The sequence below is a fragment of the Anastrepha obliqua genome, chromosome 4 (genome assembly GCF_027943255.1).
Source record: "Anastrepha obliqua isolate idAnaObli1 chromosome 4, idAnaObli1_1.0, whole genome shotgun sequence".
Lineage (NCBI taxonomy): Eukaryota > Metazoa > Arthropoda > Insecta > Diptera > Tephritidae > Anastrepha > Anastrepha obliqua.
In genome coordinates this window covers 35,167,475-35,189,014 of record NC_072895.1, presented here as the reverse complement: position 1 = coordinate 35,189,014, position 21,540 = coordinate 35,167,475, and the positions used below count along the sequence as shown (strand labels likewise).

The window sequence follows — 21,540 nt, the reverse complement described above, 5'->3', positions numbered from 1 at the left end:
GTGAATAAGGCTATTGGACTGAAAAGACATGATCGACATGGTCCAGCCATGTTCCTTCACGACAACGCAAGGCCCCACGCGGCACAAGTCGTCAAAGCCCCACTCTAAGAGCAAGAATGGGAGGACCTTCAGCATCCGGCGTATTCTCCGGACTTTGCACCGACCGATTACCATCTTTTTCGTTCCCTGTCAAACTATATGAAGGCCATACCTTCGATAACATACCTTCGATGGCCATACCAAACTCAACAACTTCTTTGACACCAGACCAGGCGATTTTTTGCGGACCGCTTCAACAACTTGGTCGAGAGGCGGGAAGAGGTTATAAACGGCAACGGCGAATATATAATTGATTAACTTATTAATATAATTATTGCTTTTTGTTTAAATAAAGTCTTCGTTAAAAACGCTACGAACTTATTCCCCAACCTAATATTTTGGTTACGGCCGTACCATGAACGCTCATTCCTGGTTTACTTTCCGATCAGTAGACCAAAATATGTAAGATTACCAGGAGGTACAAAATCAATGCTCTATGTTCAATACTCTACCTGCTTAATATATGTATGTAGTTTTGTACAGTTGACGCCCTTTCGGGATTTAAGATATGGGATATCCAGTGCGCATGGTTTGCGTTAACGTCGGCAAGACACCCAATTATGTATATAGGGTGTATATAAATGTTTGTGTAGCGCAACCTTTTTTTTAATTCTAACCGACTGCTAAAATAAATCCAGAAAAAACTTGAGTTGCTATTAATTCCTAATTCGCATTTTTGTTTGGATAGATCTAATTTAAATCCAATTTACGATATAATTGAAGAAAACCACTAATTTTAAAACTGGATAGATGGTTTATTTATAAATTTCATTTTTCATATTTATAAGCTACTCATACAATTTACATAACACATTAATTTGTTTTGCGATTCTCACATTTACAGAGTTCCAAATTCAAGAAATATACATACATACATGTTAAAAGTTACTGCGTACATGATCATATTTGAGGTTGAAGTTCGTCATAGCAAACATACAATAGTTTAGAAAAATTTACAATTTTTTCCATCACAAACTTTGTGAATTTTATTCTAACCACTGGTCTCGTCCACATGCCCAATTAATGTCTCTATGCGAAAATCTTTCGCATTGTTATGTTTTGTCGATCTGACGTGATCGTATTCGAAAGGAATTATCGTTCGCTTGTAAGTTTCTTTGTCGTTAAACTTCGTGTTTGGTCTTTCCTTTAGGTCGACCAAGTTGTGGTTGGCCTTATGTTGGTCCACAAAGGGGACTCCAGCTATTGAGCTGTTTGAAATTTCCGAATTATCAAAGAGTAAAATATAGGGAGAAGATGCTTTTGTATTGCCACCACTATGACTCTCTTTGCCCACATCTTCAGTGTCTAATTGGGGGTCTAATCTATTGTTTGTACATACACTGTCAATTGAGTCTGATATGTGGGAGTCGTGTTCATTGGAGCTTTCGACATCGATTCTATCACAAGACAAATCATCACTTTCATTAAATATGTTGGACTCTTTGTAATGAAGCAAATTGCTGCAATCGATGTTTTGCTCTTCAATAAAGCTTGCTGCCGAGCCGGGAACGGTGTGCAACCTGTCTTGCTTTTGGATTTCATCCATTGCACTTAGGACGTTTGTGTTTTTTCTCATAAAAGAAACATTTTGACAAATGGTGTCGAATTTGCCGTTGCTCTGGTAAGACAGGGCATCTGCGCCGGCGAAGAAGTTGAATTTTTTCTCTTCTCTCCGCGCTGCATCGAAAACGTCAGTTGGTGCATGCAACATATCGAAGCAGTCACGGTTATTTGTGAAGTTAGCAACGTTAAAATGAACCGGTACTAAAGGTACCGGTTTTCGTATCCAAAACGGCGAAATCGATCCGAAAACGGCTGGGAATGGGAACCTCTGCATAGCGGGCGGCCGTTTGTATCTCTTGCGCCTCCTCAGAAAGCTACCATTGTCAAACATATCTTCGGCTAGAGGATCCAATGTCCAAAAATTCCCCTTTCCCGGATTTCCAGGCTCGCGTGGAACTTTAATAAAACAATCGTTTAGGCTCAAATTATGGCGAATGGAATTCTGCCAAGCAGGAAACTTCTCTTTGTAGTATGCAAATCTGAAAAAAATCGTAATAGAAAGAATTAATGAGCATGAATAAAAAATTATATGGCTTCCTCTAGCAATAAGAATAATATTTGCATATGTACATAGGTGTAATAAACAAATCCAGTCAAATTGAAAAAAGGATGAACTGCTAAAAACATACTTGAATTAGCAAGGATTCGTGGACGTACATTTCCTTAAATCATTGCTAATCTAAAATAAGTTATCGTGTCTTTAATGTGAAATCAATCGTGAATGCTTGTTTCTCCATAATTTTTTTTTTTTATTTTATTTTAAATTGTTTTTTTTGTGTTAGAAACATGCATACTCGTACAATATAAAACACATAACTATGTTTATTGACACTGCAACTAGTTTTAAAAAAACTAACGAGCAATACAGTTTTGGTAACAAAAACACAATTTTGTTAAGAAATTGTCATAGTCCCTTCCTTAAGTTAGCAGCCATCAGTCAGTTTCATGTGGTTTAATTCTGTGAAGTCGTCGGGTTAGGCCTGAGGTGTTGAGTGCCTTTGAATATAATATCAAATACTAAATATAATGAAGAATAAAATTAATTGCTTCTTCAACAAAAACAAAAATACAAGTCGCTCTGGAAATTGTCTGCCTTTGAGCGTATTACGAGTACGCCTTATTGCACCAATCATGCAAGTAAATTAATCAATTGAATTTGACAAATGTGCTATCACTTAAAAATATTTCTTAAGGGGTCCCTGAGGTCTAGAGCTCGAAAATTTAGGATACTTTCAGGAATTTCTAAAAAAAAAAAAATTAAAAACTTAAAATACAAAACTATATAATACAAAAATGAAAAAAAAATTTTTAATTTTAATAATTTTAAAAATTGCGCCGTAGTTGACCCTCCCGAAAAATTGGACCTGCACGGTGTTGTCCATTTTGGCGCTTCTATTTATCTGAAACACAAAAACCAAAAAAATCATTTATCAGTATGACTGTAGCTATGCCAAGTATTAGAATAAAAAAAAATTACGAAATGGCGCGGTTTTGAATTTGAAACTAAAAATCGGTTTTTTTTCAGTTTTTTAATCAAAAAAATACGAAATAAAATATGATTCTAGTACGGGCGGTAACCATTGATGTTGTAAACAACATATTAAAATTTCAGACGATTCGATTGAATATTTTTTTTTTTTTTTTGACAACACCAGGCCGAAAAAAGTCGTTTCGAGATAAATAAGTTCAAAGTTTGAGGCACAGGAGCGCGCGGACCGCTCTCTACCTAGTTAATGGGCTGTAGAAGCTATAATATTGGGAATTTTTGCATGAAATTTGAAAATTCTTATGATTATAGTATCGTTCGAAATATCGAAAAAAAAAAAATTTGATTTTTTGAAATTTCTAAACCACCGGGACCCCTTAAGTTCTGTTTCCAAAAATGTTATAAACTTTTGGTTTTCCTAACATTTTTTAGTACTGGCGTAAAGCCAAAATTTTCAATTAAAAAAGTAGCTTCAAAATAACCACAAGCTAGGTTGTTCAATAAGTTTTGCGGTTCGATAAAAAAAAACACAATCGTATGGTTTGAAATACATTTTATTATTCAGTATAGTCTCCCTGAACATCAATACCCTTGTTCCAATTAGATTCTAATTTATGGGCTGCAAAATACAGCGGAAGCGTTATGAACTCATTATTTGATGAAAAACGCTTTCCACGCATGCATTTTTTTGAGTCTGGAAACAGATGGAAGTCGCTAGGAGCCAAATCTGATGAATACGGTAGATGCCCCAACAATTCGAACTTTAATTCACGGATGCGGTGTATTGTCCTGTTGAAAAATATGGTTTTTTTTTGCCCAGTTATGTTTTCACAAATTTTATCCTTCAGCTGGTCTTAAAGATAACAATAATAATCAGGATTTATTGTTTTACCAGTTCGCAAGTACTCCACAACCAAAATTTCTTTCGCATGCTAAAAAACTGATGCTAACACCTTCTAAGCCAATTTCTTTCAATTTCAAAATTCACTTTGAATTTCAAAATCTTTTCGAAAACGCTCTAAATGTTGCTGACAAAGTCGCATTCGAATGTGGTTTTGCTTCATTGTTAGCGATTGCGGCACCCATTGCGGCCACAGCTTTCTGAAGCGCAATATTTCAGTCAAAATATTGCATATACGGCCCAATGAGATACCTAGGGCTTCTACTTACATTCTGTCAAAAAAGTACCGGAAATTGTTCAATAAAACGCAAAATAATTGCTTAATCATGAAAATTTATTTTGTCGCCTTCAAAATATGCTCAATTCGAAGCAGTACACATATGCCAACGATTAGTCCAGTCATCAAAGCAACTTCAAACTCTGCAGCACTATAGAGGACAGTAGCACCAACATTCCAGCAAAAAAATGTAGACATACCTATGAGTAACGCGCGCTTTTTAAATGAACAATTCCCGATATTTTTTTGACATAATGTACTCGTATATTCACGGTTTTAGCAGCAGGCTTAGTTTGTTTGTGAGAGGCATAAATAAGACAAGTGCTTTACGTGTTCGGCGATTTTCTGCTTTTTCTGCCTGTAAGCAAGGAGTGACGAAGAAACTCGCGTCTTTGGTATCAATGAGCCGGGCAGGAACGACATACAAGGAACAATTTCAGACTCATTTGATGCTATCACAGGTGTGAGACAAGGAGACACACTCTTTACTGTCATATTTAACCTAGTTTTAAAAATTTGTAATCAGCGATATCGACACTGGAGGTACTCTTTTCACGAAAAGCCTCCAGATATGTGGATATGCGAGAAACCAACGCGCATTTGCTGACTGTACGCTGGAGCTGATAACTAAAACAAAGCTAGTCGACCTTGAAGTTAACGTCGATAAGACAAAATACCCGTTAGGTTTTTAAGCGCCACATAGTTGAGAGGTTTAAATACCTGGGTGTAAACCTTAGCAGCGCTGCAGACCCCCTAATCGGCCTGAATGATACCCTACAAGCTGCTTATCGAAGTTATTTTGCTCACCAGAAACTTCTCAGAAATAAATTACTATCGAGGTCGTGTAAGCTACAAATCTACAGGACGCTAATAAGACCAGTAGCAACATATGGCGGCGAAGCTAGCATAAAGAACTACCTTCTCTGCTTTGAGCGTAAAAACCTAAGAAGAACAAAAATGATATTTGGACCGGTAAAGCAAGCTGATGGATCTTACAGAATCAGATACATTGACGACATCCAACAGCTGATATCAGGTCAAAACATCGTGCTTTTCGATAAAGGTCAGCGACTGAGATGGTTTGGACACCTAATCAGGATGGACGATAGCAGAATTACGAAAAAGATTTTCAAGTCTCTTATTATGAATTCGTACTAGTCCTCCCTAGAAAAGGGAGCAGAACTATCATAGGCCACAATTTGTTAGCGACACGCGCATACAAACAATGATAGCTGCAGATTTTGCAATGAACTAATATAGAAGAGAAGGAAACCCTTAAACACCTTCTATGTTCTTGCCCTGCATCAGCTAGAACCTGAATGAAATGTTCAGGAGCTCTACAATATGAGAGGTTAGAATGTCTCTCGGGGTTAGAGCTTCAGAGCTTACTTAGAGTCGTAAAAGACGCAGGCTTGTGATGGCTTTCAGCCAGCCAGGTCAACCTAACCTCTTATTATGTACAGTAGAAAGCATGCAAGACCGCCAAGAAGTCGGGCAGTCGATGTTGATGCAGATTTACGGCTTATAAATGCTAGGAGAAGCGAGGCAATGAACCGAGTTGTATGAAGTGCGATTGTGAAGGAAGCATTGATGCACGCAGAGCTATAATTGCATTGATGATGATGATCATTTAACCCATAAAGAATTGTTGCTTTTTCGGGGTAGAGTTTGACTATAAATTCTGAGTACTGACTTTGTTCCATTTGGCTAGACCTACAGCTTGATGTATGACTCGAAGAAAGTATAATTTTAGTCTCACTGCTTTACTAAACTTTTTAAAAAATTTTTAATGAACACTATTTGCTTTCTTTAGATATAAAACGAGAAAACAAACTGTTCTTTATTTAGTGTATATACAAATTGTTTTGTTTATATTATATATTTATTGTTTCGTTGTGCGGTATATTTATTTGATACATACATATAAATTACAAATTAAGTACCTCATTGACAGTAAACTCCTCATTAAAGTTCATTTGGACTCGTATTCTTTCCCAGCTTTGAGCCCGGCTTTGAGCACGGCTTAATGCCGCCAAAGCAATCCTACTTTAAATAAAGCCCTACCCTTGCCAATATCTGGCCCTGTGCCTTATTTATTGTTACAGAGAAAGTATGTATGTATTTACTTCAATAATGAGAAAAGGAAATAAATGAAGCGCATAAATTTTCAATTAAAAGTCAATTATCTCAATCCTTCTGCTGCAGTAAGATTACGAATCAACTTACGACAATTCCAGCCGTAGATGATGCGATGCAGCTCCATTAAAGTTGAGAAAATGAGAAAATTCTACACGAATTTGTACATGAACTTGGGAATCTTTGGAAAATGTTTGAACAGCACTGAGGTAAATTCTTTCTTGACGTGGTAGCATATAAACTATATTTGCGTTTATCCTAGAACATTGATCATTTTGTGGACCATATTATGTATGTTCAATCCAGTCTTTTAAGTAACCAAGTTCTATTATTCTAAAATCCGGTTGAAAAATCCAAAAACTCCAATTTCCATCTTTTAAAAGAATTTTCTTCAGTATTTTTGCTCTCAATCCGGTCGCTTGCCCTTGAATGTAATCTCTGCTATGCATATTAATTGTGAGTTCACAGAAGATATTAACTGTGAACTTCAATTTCCTGAAAAAGTTCCACAAAAAGCAGCGCGAATTTCTACATTCCAACCATGACAGTTCACTTAATTTTGGTACCACAGGCAGAACTTGAATGAAGTCTCAGCCTAGAATAATAAATTTTCCACCAAAGGATGTTTCATTTGGACGAATGTCACACTAAAGAAGATTTAAATATAATATAACAGACCGGTTTCTGGTAATCTTATTCCCATATAGAAATCTTTGCTGTCTTTATTGTATCTCTACTGTTATGGTATTGGAAATTTAAAAATGCTGTGTGCCATTCGTCCAGTTATTAGCACAATTGCAGCTAATCCTGTCTAGACAACTATAATCACTACGAATATAGTGTGTACGAGTTCTATAAGAGTTGTTTCTATAGAACCATCGAATCAGTCAATGAATATTGCTTTAATATCTGTTTTTTCACCTAAAGGTTTATGCCGCCTCCAAACGGCAGATGGCTTTTTATGAGGGTTTTTTCATCGCAGAGATACACTCGGAAGTTTGCCTTTTCCTGTCGCGAGGTCAGTGCTATTAGAAAAAAACAGTGCTATTATTTGGTGTTCCATGTCCAGGGTGGAATAAGTAGACCATTTTTCAGTGTGGGCAAATAGATACTTAAGCAAATTATTATTTAGGAATTTCTTATTCATTTGGTTATAATGACATGATGTTTAAAGTTAAGCCATTTTCGAGATATTAGATTTTAAACATTTAAAAAAAAAATTTGTTTTGGTTGTACGCCCACTTTCGTTTAAAAGTTAGTTCAAGGGTTTTATTTGTTTTCTATTTTAAGTTAAAGGGTATGTCAATTAATAAAAACTCTTGATAAAATTTTAACCAAATCCTCATAGTTAAAATGGCTACTCGATAAAGTTTTAAATTTACGATTTTTCACTCAGTATTTCCTTCTCCACATAATAAATAATAAATATGGAAACTATTGTATGGAAACTATTTTGCAAATTATTTTAAAAACTAGTACGTGTTTTTAACTATATAAAAAGGTATAATGTATTAAGAATAATGTAATTGAATAGACTCATCAGGCGGTCCCACATAACGAAACTTCGATGGGGATTAATAAACGGGAGCTCCAACGAAAACAATAGCGACATTAGCGACAACAAAAACAACAGTAACAAAACAAATTTGATAATTGCGACACCAAATTGGAAGTACAGGTGCGGTGACGCTAAATTAGTAAAGAGCGGCGTGAACCGCAAAATTATGAAATCAAACGAGAAATTTAAAAACTAAATGTTTCTTCTAAATCCTTTAGTACGAGGTAAAGTCCAAAATTAAGAAGACTGACGTAATAAAAATGTTTTTGATGGCGCCATCATTTTAACGAGATAGTACGTTGGAAGTTACTTCCCTAGCTGACTTCCAGTGAAAGCTTGGTGACATTCGGTTCAGTGGAAGCGAGGTTATTGCGTCTAAAGGGAGGGTCAGTATGTTTGTGTCATCGGTACAAAAAGGAATTTCGAACAAAGAGCTAATAACAAATTTTGTTTTAAAATCGGTAAAACGTTTACCGGTACATTTGAATTGATGAAAAACGTTTATGGCGATGATTGTCTATCTCGTGCCAGAGTTCATGAGGGGTTTACACGATGGTTGTGAGGACATAAATGACAATGAACATACGGGCCGCCCAAAATCAGTAATCACCGAAAACTCCATCGAAATTGTTCCTAAATTTATGCAAAAATGAACCAAAATCATCGTTGAAATTCATGGAATCGGAGTTGCATATCTCCAAAACATTGATTCGTCACAATTTTAACTGACCATTTGGGCTTACGAAAGTCTGTGCACGTTTCATTCCGCACCAGTTAACTGAGGACCAAAAATTGCACAGAATTCAACATCCGAAAGACCTCTTTAAATAGGCGAGAAAAAACGAGAACTTCCGTTACAACATTGTAGCTGGTGATGAAACGTGGTGTTTCCAACATGATCCTGAAACTAAGCGTCAAAGTGCCGAATGAAAGGCCCCACACGAGCCACCACCCAAAAAATTGCGTTTGGAGAAGTCAAAAATCAAGTCGATGCTCACTTGTTTTTACAATTCCAAGGGAATCGTCCACCAAGAGTTCATGCCAGCAGGCCAAACCGTCAATGCAATTTTCTATCTTGGCGTTTTGAAGCGTTTGTTGCATCGCTTTGCGGGAAGTTACGCCTCATTATTACCTTTTAAAGAAAAGTGCAGCTGAAACCTATCGTATATTGATCAATATTTACGATAATCACGCTCCATCAAATACAACTTGTAAAGAGACATTGCACCTTCGGATTACCATCTGCCCCGATCAATGCAGTCAGCCGTTATTGTAGAGCGGTTCACTTCTTAAGAGAGCATCGCAAACTGGCTCAATGAATGGATCAAGTCAATAGAACTCGAATTTTTTGTCAGAAAGATGGAGTAAAGTTGTAACTTCCAATGGCACATACTTCACATAATATCATCTATTATTTATATTAATTAATAAAATAATTCGTAACTTTGGCTAACAAAGGACGGAAACTTATTCCCATACCCAATAATATTGCGAATACTGTTAAAAGATGAAGTGACTTAATTATGTGAGCACAGGTGTAGATATAAACGGCTCAGAATGATGAGAGGAGTCGCTTTACCGATGTCCGTCCGTCCGTCCATGCACATGATAACTCGAGTGGAAAATAGTAAGTTTCAATGAAACTCTTTGTTCGAAGTAAGCTGGTATTTAAAATGGGCCAAAGCGGCCAATGAACACGCCCTCTTCCGATATAACAGTACTTTTGACAAAGAAGCAGAAAAGCTGACTGGAATAGAGCCAGGTGAGAAACTAAAGTAGACATCTTTACCGACGGCTCAGGGATGAATGTTGCGGGGGGTAGGTGGATTCACTCAAAAAAAGATTCTTACTAAGCTCAACTGATTGCAATAAAAGAGGCCACTCTTTGGATATAAGATTCGCTCATAACAAACACTTTACAACCTAAGCTGCAATTTGTGGTACCGTAGCCATAACACCATAGCCGTAACCATAACATTAGCTGAATCATAAACTAGCCGTAATCATAAACTACTGATACTGAAATAGAAATAATGACAACATTTGGATTTTGTTATAAAAATACGGATGATTTTCGACTAAGTCAATTAATTTTTTCTCGTTCATTTCTAATAAAGGGTGTTTTTTTAGAGGTTAGGTTTTCAAGTTGGCACTACTTTTTTCATAGATGGTCTTTTTGACAGCTGTCACTTGATTTATGCTCAGTTTGGTTTGCCATTTCATAATGAATAGACTTACACCTGAACAACGTTTGCAAATCGTGCAAATTAATTACGAAAATAATGGTTCGGTTCGCGCGACGCATCGAAGAAGATTTTGTTCAGCGATGAAGCTCACTTTTGGTTGAATGGGTATGTCAATAAGCAAAATTGTCGCATTTGGAGTGAACATAATCCACAAGCCATTGCTGAGACGCCGTTACATCCTCACAAAGTCACTGTTTGGTGTGCTCTATGGGCAGAGGGAATCATTGGTCCATATTTCTTTAAAAATGAAGCCGGCTATAATGTTACAGTCAATGGAGAGCGCTCTAGAGCCATGATTAATGACTTTTTCGTGCCTGAATTGGACGATGTTGATGTGGACGACCTTTGGTTCCAACAAGACGGCGCTACATGCCATACAGCCAATGCAACAATCGACTTATTGAAGGAAACTTTTGGTGAGCGCATTATCTCGCGCCGTGGACCTGTGGCGTGGCCTCCAAGATCGTGCGATATAACACCGCTGGACTATTTCTTGTGGGGCTATGTGAAGTCGCTTGTCTACGCAGATAAGCCCGAGACGATTGACGTCTTGGAAGAGAATATTCGGCGCGTTATTGCTGACATACGGCCCCAATTGCTGCAAAAAGTGGTCGAAAATTGGGCCTCTCGGCTGGAATTTATTCGAGCCAGCCGCGGCGGCCACTTGCCCGAAATCATTTTTAAAACATAATGGCAAACCCTTATCTTTATAATAATGCTAAATTCTTGGCCATAACATTAAATTATATACGTTTTATTTCATCTTGAAAACCTAACCTCTAAAAAAAACACCCTTTATTAAACTCTTTATCGCAAATATCAAAACAAATGTAAAAAATGTCACAGCTACTTACGGTTACGGGGAAAAATTCAATAGATACATACGGCTATGGTCTTGGTTATGGCGTTATGGTGCGGCACCTATAACCGCTTACAGTGATGCCCTCATGTTTGATCAGAACAACTGATTGCATTGGTTAAGGTTATGGCTAAAGTGCGACACCACGAATTGCAGTTTTACTCTGACAGCAACTTACTCTCGCTTCATGCCTTCAAAAATCCCCACAAAGAAAACTAGTCGAGAAGCGTCCATCATAACATTTTGGAGGCCGGTGTGCAAGAAAATTTTTCGAGATAATCTTTTCACCCATCTCATCTTTCTATAAATTCATCCTCCACGGTTTTGCTTGCAATTCAATTAATAAAAAACAAATTATAAAACTATCATATATACATAAAGGGTGATCAGATTGGAGGTACTTCTTATAACATAATAGGGTTTTTTTTAACAGATCACGCGTGACTACTGTCAAGGTTAGATTAGGTTAGGTAGTGAAGGTTGCGCAGAGAGTGGGCCCACTTGGACGAAAGAAGTTTGGTTCATCCTTTGTGATACCATTGCAAGAGGGGGAAAAGAGGTGAAGGAAAAGGCCGATAGGATGAAAGGGAAAGGGGTGGGGAGGGCTGAGTGTTTGTGGACTATGAACGGTGACTAGTCTGCGGTTGTGTTAGCCTCTTCATGCTACTGATGAAGTTCATCAGATTTTTGTTATCAAGACCTGCTATATCAGCAGGCGCAGAAATCAAGTGAGAACCAAGATGCTTAAATCTTAGTCCCGCGAGAGGTGGGCAGCTAAGGAACAGGTGCTGAGATGATTCCACCTCATCCTCCATACAGCTGACGCAAAAAGGACTCGAAGCAATTCCGAGTTTCACGGCATGTGTATCCCGCGGGCAGTGCCCCGTGAGGATGCCCACGAAATTTTAGAGATGAGATTTTGTCATCTTCAGAAGACTACTCTCAAACTAAATCCATAATTTTTTTCAGTATTCATTGACGAATTTTGTTCAGCGGTGAGGCCCATTTTTGGCATAATGGCTACGTCAATAAGCAAAATTGCCATATTTGAGCTGAAGAGCAACCCGAAGCCATTCAAGAACAGCCATTACATCCACTGAAAACAACCATTTGGTGCGGCCTGGAGAAATCAGCGGCCCATATTTCTTCAAAGACGAGACTGGCACGAATTTAACATTAAATGGTGAACGCTATCGCGCCATGATGAAGGACTTTTTGATGCCGGAAATTGACGCCCGTGATGTCCGCAACATTTGGTTACCACAAGACGGCCCTACTTGCATACAGCCTGTGAAACAATGAATTTCGGTGAGCAACTTATCTCTCATCTCGGACCAGTGGATTGGCTACCAAGATCGTTTGTTACATTTGGACACCTTTGGACTTTTATTTCTGGGGGTATGTAAAGTCTAAATGCTTTGTGGTTAAACCAGCTTCGATTGAGTCAGTGGAAATCAACATTACTAAAATTTTTCAAGAGATACCGGCAGAAGTCTTCCAGGGAGTCACTCACAATTGCTGTTTACGGATGACCAAGTTACGGCGCAGTTGCGGCCAACATTTGAAAGGAATTAATATGAATGGTTCTACACAAAAGATTGCCTAATGAATTTGAATTTTCGTAATTTTATTTCAATTTAAAATCGGATACCTCTAAATTGATTACCTTTAAATAATTATATATACAAGTACGTGATTAAAAACTAGCAATTACGAGCTTGATAGCTAGAAAGTTGTCAAATATTTACTAAATAAAAGTTTGCACGCAAAATATGTAAATAAAAAAATCCGACGGAAATATGTTAGCGAATGTTTTTAAATTCCGTTGGTAGAATCCCGGCAATGTGCAATTTTGATTTACATATCTAAAAATACAAATTCTTCCACTCATAAGAAAAATGATACTAATTTGTTACAAACTCACTACAAATTACTCGTTAGTTTTAAAGATTTTGTAACTAGTCGCAATGAAGTCTTAATAATAACAAAAAAAAGTAAAATATGGAGATGTGAATGCCGCTAACTAAAATTAACATTGATTGAAAAGCATTAAGACTTCTTTCCTACCTTGAACATTTTTGCGCTAATTTTCTTTAATTTAAATTTCACTTAAAGTTCGTTATACTTATAATATATGTATGTATGTATGTATATGCATATGTACATATGTGCTCAAACTATTAATTAAACTCGGAAATAATATTTTTTTTACGTTTTTCATACCTTGACATTATAAAATCGCAAATGCCACTTAGTGTAAGCTTTTTATGCGGCGATTGTAGGATGGCCATTGTGATGAGAGCAATATAGGAGTACGGTGGCTTTACCAGTGGCGTGCAGTTGGGATTGTCGTTGGTACTACTGCTGCTGCAGCCACTGTTGGATCCAGATTTATCTTCTGCCAAATTGGCTGCAGATCCTGCGGCTAATGGCGGTGAAACTGAGTGAGTGTTGGGGGCGGGTCTTAGCTTCTGATGGGGCGGCGACAATTGCAGTCGAGTGTGATTATGGGCGTTGCTGCAAGCAATTACAGAATCCGCCGAGGTATGCATGCCCGCTGTTGCGTTTGTACGGCGAACAAGTTAAACGCAAATTAAAAGAAGTTGATTTGTTCGTTATTAACCTCTCATTTAGGTAAAAACAAATATCCGCTACTTGTTTTACTTAAATTAAATAAAGTGTTTTATTGTTTAATTACTTAGAGCGCAGTTAAAAATACTTATTGCATATTTTTCATCATGCATACTATATTCTGGGTTCCACTTCAAATCACTCTGAACATTTCATCACAATTCGTGTTTAACTAATTTCTATACACTTTTTAATTTACTTGAGCTTGAACTTATTGTTGTTGTTTTTTGTTTTGTTTTGTAGGAACTAGTTTTTTGATAAATGAAATTTTATATGTGCATATGCCTTTGTTAAAGTTATTTTCATCACTCTATTTGATTCTCTTATATAAACTTTCTTCAATTTCAGTTAAACTTTAATTGGCATTTAATTTTTTAGTCAAGGAAGGACGAATTTGTTTAATTTCCGTTTCCATTACACGTAAGCTTCCGTTTCTGCGTAGTCGTTATGGCAATCCACTAAAATGGTAGCCGCAAAAATATATTTGAACTCACGCGCTCTAGAAACAACTGCGTCCGCTTCTTGTCTGGTTTTAGGCGAATCCTTTTAGCAAATGTTAGTTGAACTGCAACGAAAACGAAATTTTCTCGCTCGACTCTTTTTTTCTGCCATCTTCTGCTGTTTTTGCTTTACGCTTTACATAACCAAACATTTATTTATCGCAAAACCACTGCTGTATCTATCAGCTTTTGTCAGCGTTGCGATGTTTATGCAACTCGAATAATTCTGATTCCGTTTCGATTCCCACCTCTGCCATTGCTTCACCCTCAACCAGTACTCTCCTTCCCCTTAGCCAGATGCTGTGTCGTTGCTATTGTTACCGCAGAGAAAGAGAGCCTAACCAACCAGCGCATGCGAGTGAAAGAGTGCGAGCTGTGCAGTGTGCGAATATGTCGGGCAACTCATGAGCGTCGGCAGCTACACAGCAGGGGCGGTGAGGTGAACAAAGAATATCACACGAATAGGATGTGGCGTACGCAATCATTTACACGAAATTATTCACATACACATACTCACACAAAAATTGCAGAAGGGATGAAGGCTGAGATTGGGATGTAAACAAATATTTTGAAGATGTGCTCGGTATGGACTCACTGAAGTATAATCGCCACAGAAAAGGAAAACATATCAGGGTATACATCCGTCTGGATACAACAACAGCTAAATATTAGAAAATGGTGGCATGCCAAAAAGTAGATATTCGCATTGGTATTTGTACGTCTATGAGAATGAGAAATTTGTTATGTTTCCCTATTGTATGTTGTTTCAATAATGGTGGTGATCTGATGAGATTCGCCAAATGGGAAGAGAAATTAGTTTTGTTGTTTGGCTCGTCGGTGTGATGACGTTGAAAGCACTCATCGTTGCTACACACCAACATACATATACATACATAAGCATACAGCAAACAAAATTGGTGTACAGTACGCGGAATACCTTTGAAGTTTGACGTGTTTTTCACTTAATAATTTTTCATTATGTCGAACATATCAAATACCACTATGTACTTAAATACATACGTAGATATGTACATATGAACATACTGTACATACGTATATATGTATATGTATTATATATATGTACATCTGTGTAAGTATGCAGAAGTTAACACATATATATGAAATTGCATAGAGCATATACATATATTACATACATGGGTAAGTGTATGTACATATGTATGCATGCCCTCTAAAACTAAACTCAATTGAAAAATGGCGAATAAATCATGTTTACCAACTTGACAACAGAAGCGAAATAATCTTTTGCTTTTAGTATCCCAATAGAACAACACTCAGAGAAAAAAGTATTTCATCCCAAAGAAAATAAGTTTAAATAAAGATGTGAATTATTTGTAGTCATAAAGTAATTCTTAACTTTTTTGTAAATCTGGTATTCGATAGCGCCGTGTTGACGAAATTTCCAGTTCGATATATTCGAACGTACTGAAGTGGACAATACCACCCAGTAACCCTAATTGTCTAGCTGGCAAACCCGGACGTTTACGCATAAAGTGCACAATTGTCTGCAATGCGGATTACATGATAAACCTAGTCTTTTCGCGTGTGCGCCGACCGTCCAATGACTGGTACGCACAGCTACGAGCTTAGAATTTGAATGGCGTGGAGTCCGCAGGACTTTCCGAGTTCTCCGTCTATTATATTGTAACCCTATGTTCTGGAACTGAGATCGGGGAAATGTTACCTGGACACATAAGAGATTTGGTCTCCCCTTACAGGAGTTGACTTGCTAGGATCTGCACCATGGCGTCATCAGATCCTTAATCGCGGCTTGATTCTCCTTCGCTCCCACGTTCCTTAAGTTTTTTGCATGCTTGTAGGATTGCAAAGACTCCTACCTGAAAAACACCAGCAGTATTCGGAAATATAAAGTAAATAGATAAGATGACTGATTTAGAGAAATCCCTGCCGTCAGTGAAGACAGAGGAGCCAGCTTCGGTACAGATTCTCCGCTCGTTCCGATTCTGCGTAATTGGAAAGATTGCCCTGGAACGACCCTCATTTTCCTGTTTGCGGATAGAGAGATCTGTTCAAAGTTCAGAAAAATACGGTGTTGACTACCCAAAAATGCTACCATATCCTTTGAGAGATTGCCTCCAGAAGCCAATCTCCTTTAACTTGATTGCTCTTTGAGTAGCGCTGAAAATAACGTAAAAGTCGATGAAAAGTAAGAGCAAAACGACATTCAGGGCAACACCTTGACAAGTTCTTATTGCTCTGTTGATCATAATACATGCAGTTTTGTGCACCCTCCCCAGTTTAGTGATATTATTAGCCCTTCGAAGAGCTTCCCACCAAACCAGGCATCCATACGTTAAAATTGGCAAAACCACTGGGTTGTACATCCAAAGCACGGCCTGTGGCTTGAGTCACCATTTTTTGCCGAACATAGAAGAAAGAAGTAGATAGCTACTAGATACTAGATACTTGATTTCTTTACCTGATTTTCAATGAGTGGCTTACAATGCAGTTTAGAGTCCGCTATCACTCTAAGAGGCCTAACTTCCGTTGAAAACGCAAGAACGTGGTTGTTTAATTTCGTACAAAGCTCCGATTTTGGATTCACATTGCTTTTTTTTTAAGAATAAACAAGGTTTTTGTTAAATATTAGTTAAAATTAAATTAAATAAATTAAATTTAAAAATTGATAGTCACAAGTGGTGTGTGAGTTTTTTCTTCGGCAGGTGTATAAAATGTTATTGATAAAGGTAAGATCAAAAACGGTTTAGTTTTTTGTATTCGTTAGACGTTCATCTACAAAGACAGATAACCATGCCCACCTCCCATATAACGGTAATTTTCAAAAAATAAATCAAAATTACTCAGATTTAATACAAATGATGAGCACAGATAAAAAATAAGACGCCAAATTGTCGTATCGCATCCATTTTTAGGTAGATGTCTGTATCTCTATAGTGCTTAGTAAACTCGCCCAAACTTAGTACACGTATTACTCCCTATCTCAATTAGATTCAACATAATTATCATTGTGTTTGGATAAAAGCGAAGAAACGAAGAAACGAAGAAAACACTGGCCACTGTCAGATATGCCACCAGTTGTCGGAGTGGTGCACATTGCTGCCGATGCCAGAGAACCTAACAATAACCATGGATTTCAGTACACTTTCTACACCGACTGATCCAAAACCAGTGATGGTAGCGGATCTGGATGGTATTTAGACGAAGACAATAAGTACTCCTACGTTACAGGACAGATGGCTATGCTATTTTTAATGGAAGTCTATGTCATCTTGAATGTAGCATCCTGGCTAATTGAGAAAAAGCGGCGGGGTGACATGCAAACTGCACTAAACTGCTAACCCACGCTGTTCTTCGAAATTAGTCGATGAATGTAAGACAAAACTGAACAGTATTGCAAAACAAAACTATGGATTGACGGCTTCGTGAAGTCTACCAATAGGAGGTGTTGGTTTGAGTTAGACTCCTGCAGAGTAGCCAAATGCTTTGTGAAAAAACCAAACAGAAAACTAGCGACCGTTCTTCTAAAACTTTGTACTGGTGGGTATAATCACAGGGCACAACGCCTGTGGTCAGCATATGGTTACCATGGAATGAGGACAAGGCAGAACATTTTCTCTGTAGCTGTCCGTCGTTTTTCTAGAATCAGACTTAAGCAGTTGGGCTGCGACGTTCTGAATATGGGTAAAGTTCATACTCTTCCTCTTCCGGATCTCTTAAGGTTCATCAATGAATCCAAAAGATTTGCGGAAGAGTGACCTCAAACCAAATTTTCCGTCTTATCCTCCATATTCTGTTCATTGTGTCTCTATTTTCTTTCCACTGTAATCTATCCGGGTGTAGTGCAATGGTCTTCCTGATTGAGCGCTCAGACTTGTCCAACTACCCACAAATCTAATTTAATCTAATCTTGGGTAAAAGCCACACCCACTTTTTATATATTAACACTAAATTTCTGGTCGTCTAACGTTATAAGCTATAACTGTCATTGTTTATGATTTGGTTTTTATTCCGAAAATAAAAAGGCTAACTCGTTTTAAATTATACTTAAGGTTCGGTCCTTGGTACTTGGTTTTATTTTTTTCCTCCTTCTGGGGAGACACCCTTCCCGGGACTGCTTTCTGCATTACTACTGAAGGGCCCAGAATGGGACCAATTCTATTCACCCCGTCTCGGTTCACCATATTTGTAGCCAGCTTTCAAGATATAGGCTCTTCTTCATGTGTCTCTGTCTGTACGGCTTCGCTGTATTGCACTGTGTCGAGGTCTATCTATTTTCTCGTAGTACGGCCTAGATATATATCTTTACCGCGCTCCAGCTATCCTCGCGTTCGGGCATTTTGCTAATTATGTTGCTCGGCGCGATGTCGCCAATTTGCTTCCTCAGAACATATTTTTCCGTTTAACAATGCGCGCCAGTCGTTTATTTCTCGTACTGACCGGCGCCATTGCACACACCAAATGAAGCCAAGTCCTTCTCCTCCTGATCTTGCCAATGCAGTGGAGGCCTTCCTCTTTCTCTGCTACCACCAGCTGGTGCTACTCCTCCGATGTTCGCGGTCGCCAACGTGCAAGGGTCCAACAAATCTTGCGCAGAATCTTTCTCTCAAACACTCCGAATGACTCCTCATCGGATTTTGTCATCGTCTAAGCTTCTGCGTCAAGCTCCTAATGGACAGGCATGATAAGAGCCTTATAAAGTATTAGTCTTGTTCATTTACTACTCAATTTCTTACTCAATCCAAAGTAGCACTTGTTGTCAAGAGGTTCCCCGTTGGATTTCAAGGCTGATAAGAATATCGGTGTTAATGCTAGTTCCTAGATAAATGAAGTCTCTTACAACCTCGAAATCATAACTGTCAACAGTGACGTGGGTGCCGATGCGCGAGCGCGCCGACTGTTTGTTTGTTGGCAGGAGGTACAGTTTAGAAGAGGCAGATTAAATGCGCAATTGTTAAGGCCGATAATGGAGGTTGGTTCCATATGTAGAAGTCCACGCAAGTGGGAAAAGTCACAGATTGTCGTTCGCTTGGGAGTGACCAGAACGATTCTTATGCATATGGGCCAAGCAGCTCACAACTTCCGGGCTTTGCCCAAGGATCCCCGGGATAGCTTCCGAACGACCGTTCGAGAGTAAGCTAATGTGAGAAGGCGAAGAATCCCTGGATAACTGGAAACCCCCCTCGTAAAAATGCCGCCCAATGAAAACGTAAACGATGCCGCGAGCCATCTGCCAAAACTGAAAAACGTGTGCTCAGCGTCATCAGTCGGCGCTTCGCAGTATATGAACATGGGATCACTTACCTGGCTCATGCGGTATAGGTATCTCCGGAAGTATTCATGGCCCGAGAGGAACTGAGTTAATAAGTAATTCACTTCCCGAAGTTCCTTTGGACCCATTGGCCTGCTAATGGAATGAGTTTCGCTTTCCATCTGCCACTCGGTTCAGCATTCCGTCGGCTTTGCCACCACATCATGGATTGGCATTTCCGTTCCGCGACGCTAGTGATGAGACGCTCTTCTTGGAGTCCCACGCATCCATTCGTTCGAGGGCCATAAGGTTCATGAATATGCAAACATTTGTTTCAACTTATTCTTTATATATATTATATATTAGGGCGGGTCGATTTAAAAATCGCTCATTGCTCTGTGAAAATCGTATTCTAGTGATCAAAATAAGAAACTTTGCCGAAGGAACAATACCTCTAAAACGAATTCTGATGTCCCCCAATTTGGGTCGAACGAAAAATCCCACTTTGACCCATTTAGAGTGCTAAAATCGAGTCCAAATGTATGACCGACCCCCATTAACTTTGGACGGCCGATCCACCCATGCCAGTGGTACACCTCCTGGAACTCCCCTGGGGGTTTCCCCATACAATCATTTCAAAATATCACCAATTTTGGCCTTTACATGAGAAAAGAAACTAAAAAGTTCGACCCAAATTGGGGGACATCAGAATTCGTTTTAGAGGAATGGTTCCTTCGGCAAAGTTTCTTATTTTGTTCCCTAGAATATGATTTTCACAGAGAAATGGGCGATTTTTTTGCCTCCCCACAAATCGACCCGGCCTAATATATATATACATATATGTATATACAGGGCCGTAGAGAGCATATCCGGGCCCCGGGGGAAAATTCCGGGCCCCGGGGCAAAATTGCAAATGCGGGCCCTTTCCAATAATGTCTAATTCATATCAATACGTATAATCTCGAGTCCGGGCCCCTCTGAAAACTCCGGGCCCGGGGGAAAAAGTACCCGATCCCCCGCCCTCTCGTCGGGCCTGTGTATATATAATTGGTGCGTACACTCTTTTTATATGTTTGACCGATCTCCTCCTCTTATTTGTGACGTGCGTCTTGATGTTATTCCACAAATGGAGGGACCTACAGTTTCAAGTCGACTCCGAACGGCAGATATGTTTATGAGTAGCTATTTCATGGCAGAAATACCCTCGATTCTCTATAGTCTCCCTACATCGTTGTGTCTGGAAAGTTTCCCCTTATCTTTCGTATCTTTCCCCTTATTTTTCGTATCTTTCATCTTGTTGGGTCTCTTCTCTATTCTATAATTCCCCCTTTCGCTTCCGGAGTATACCGTAATGTACGCCACTCGCTCACTTTGGTGCATATCAAAATCAATAATGATAAACTTGAAATCCAAACAAATCTTTACATTTATACGCAACAACAACACTGCATGCTTTCCCTCTCATAACAAAGTCCTTAGATCAGCGTACTTATACTTTTAGCCGCCCATAATACGCATACGAGTAAAATAATTTTTAAACCATACGGCCAAGTGACAATCATCGTACTTAATTGAATTCCACGCTACATAATAAATCATGCTAAAACGGCACTTGTATGTCTGCATCCTGAGGATTTCACTTTGAAATACCAAACTCGTTGGCTTATTTGTGGGCTGAGTGTGGTTTAAGTGAAATTTATGCATCTATCGCAAACAAATAAACAATAATAAAAGCACCGAGGGCGTTTATGCCCACTTAGAAAGCGAAAAATCCCCACCACCAGCATCACTATCCACGTCAGAGCAGCTCATAACAATTCAAAACAACAACCATCAGCCATCAGCCATCAGCCATAAACCGCCTGCTTCGCCGTTCGGCAGCAAATGTACTCGTTTATTTCCCTTTTGCGCATTGTTGCTTTAATTTCCACACTTGTGCTGACACATTCGAGGGGCTGTTGTGAATTTTGAATTGTGAATTGTAAATTGAGATTGACATTATGGGTAGGCTTAGCGTGGTGTAAGTATAATTCCTC

The 21,540-nt window shown here is 38.6% G+C and overlaps 1 protein-coding gene across 1 annotated transcript; it reads right to left on the bottom strand.

The window, feature by feature from the left end:
• Positions 1-833: 833 nt before the first annotated feature.
• LOC129245148 (fork head domain-containing protein FD3) lies at positions 834-14,286 on the bottom strand. Its single transcript, XM_054883162.1, has 2 exons — positions 13,349-14,286; positions 834-2,141 (listed from the first exon to the last, which is right to left on the bottom strand). Exons 1-2 carry the CDS (start codon positions 13,675-13,677, stop codon positions 1,091-1,093), a joined length of 1,380 nt encoding a protein of 459 aa, XP_054739137.1. The 5' UTR covers positions 13,678-14,286; the 3' UTR covers positions 834-1,090.
• Between the last annotated feature and the right edge of the window lie 7,254 nt (positions 14,287-21,540).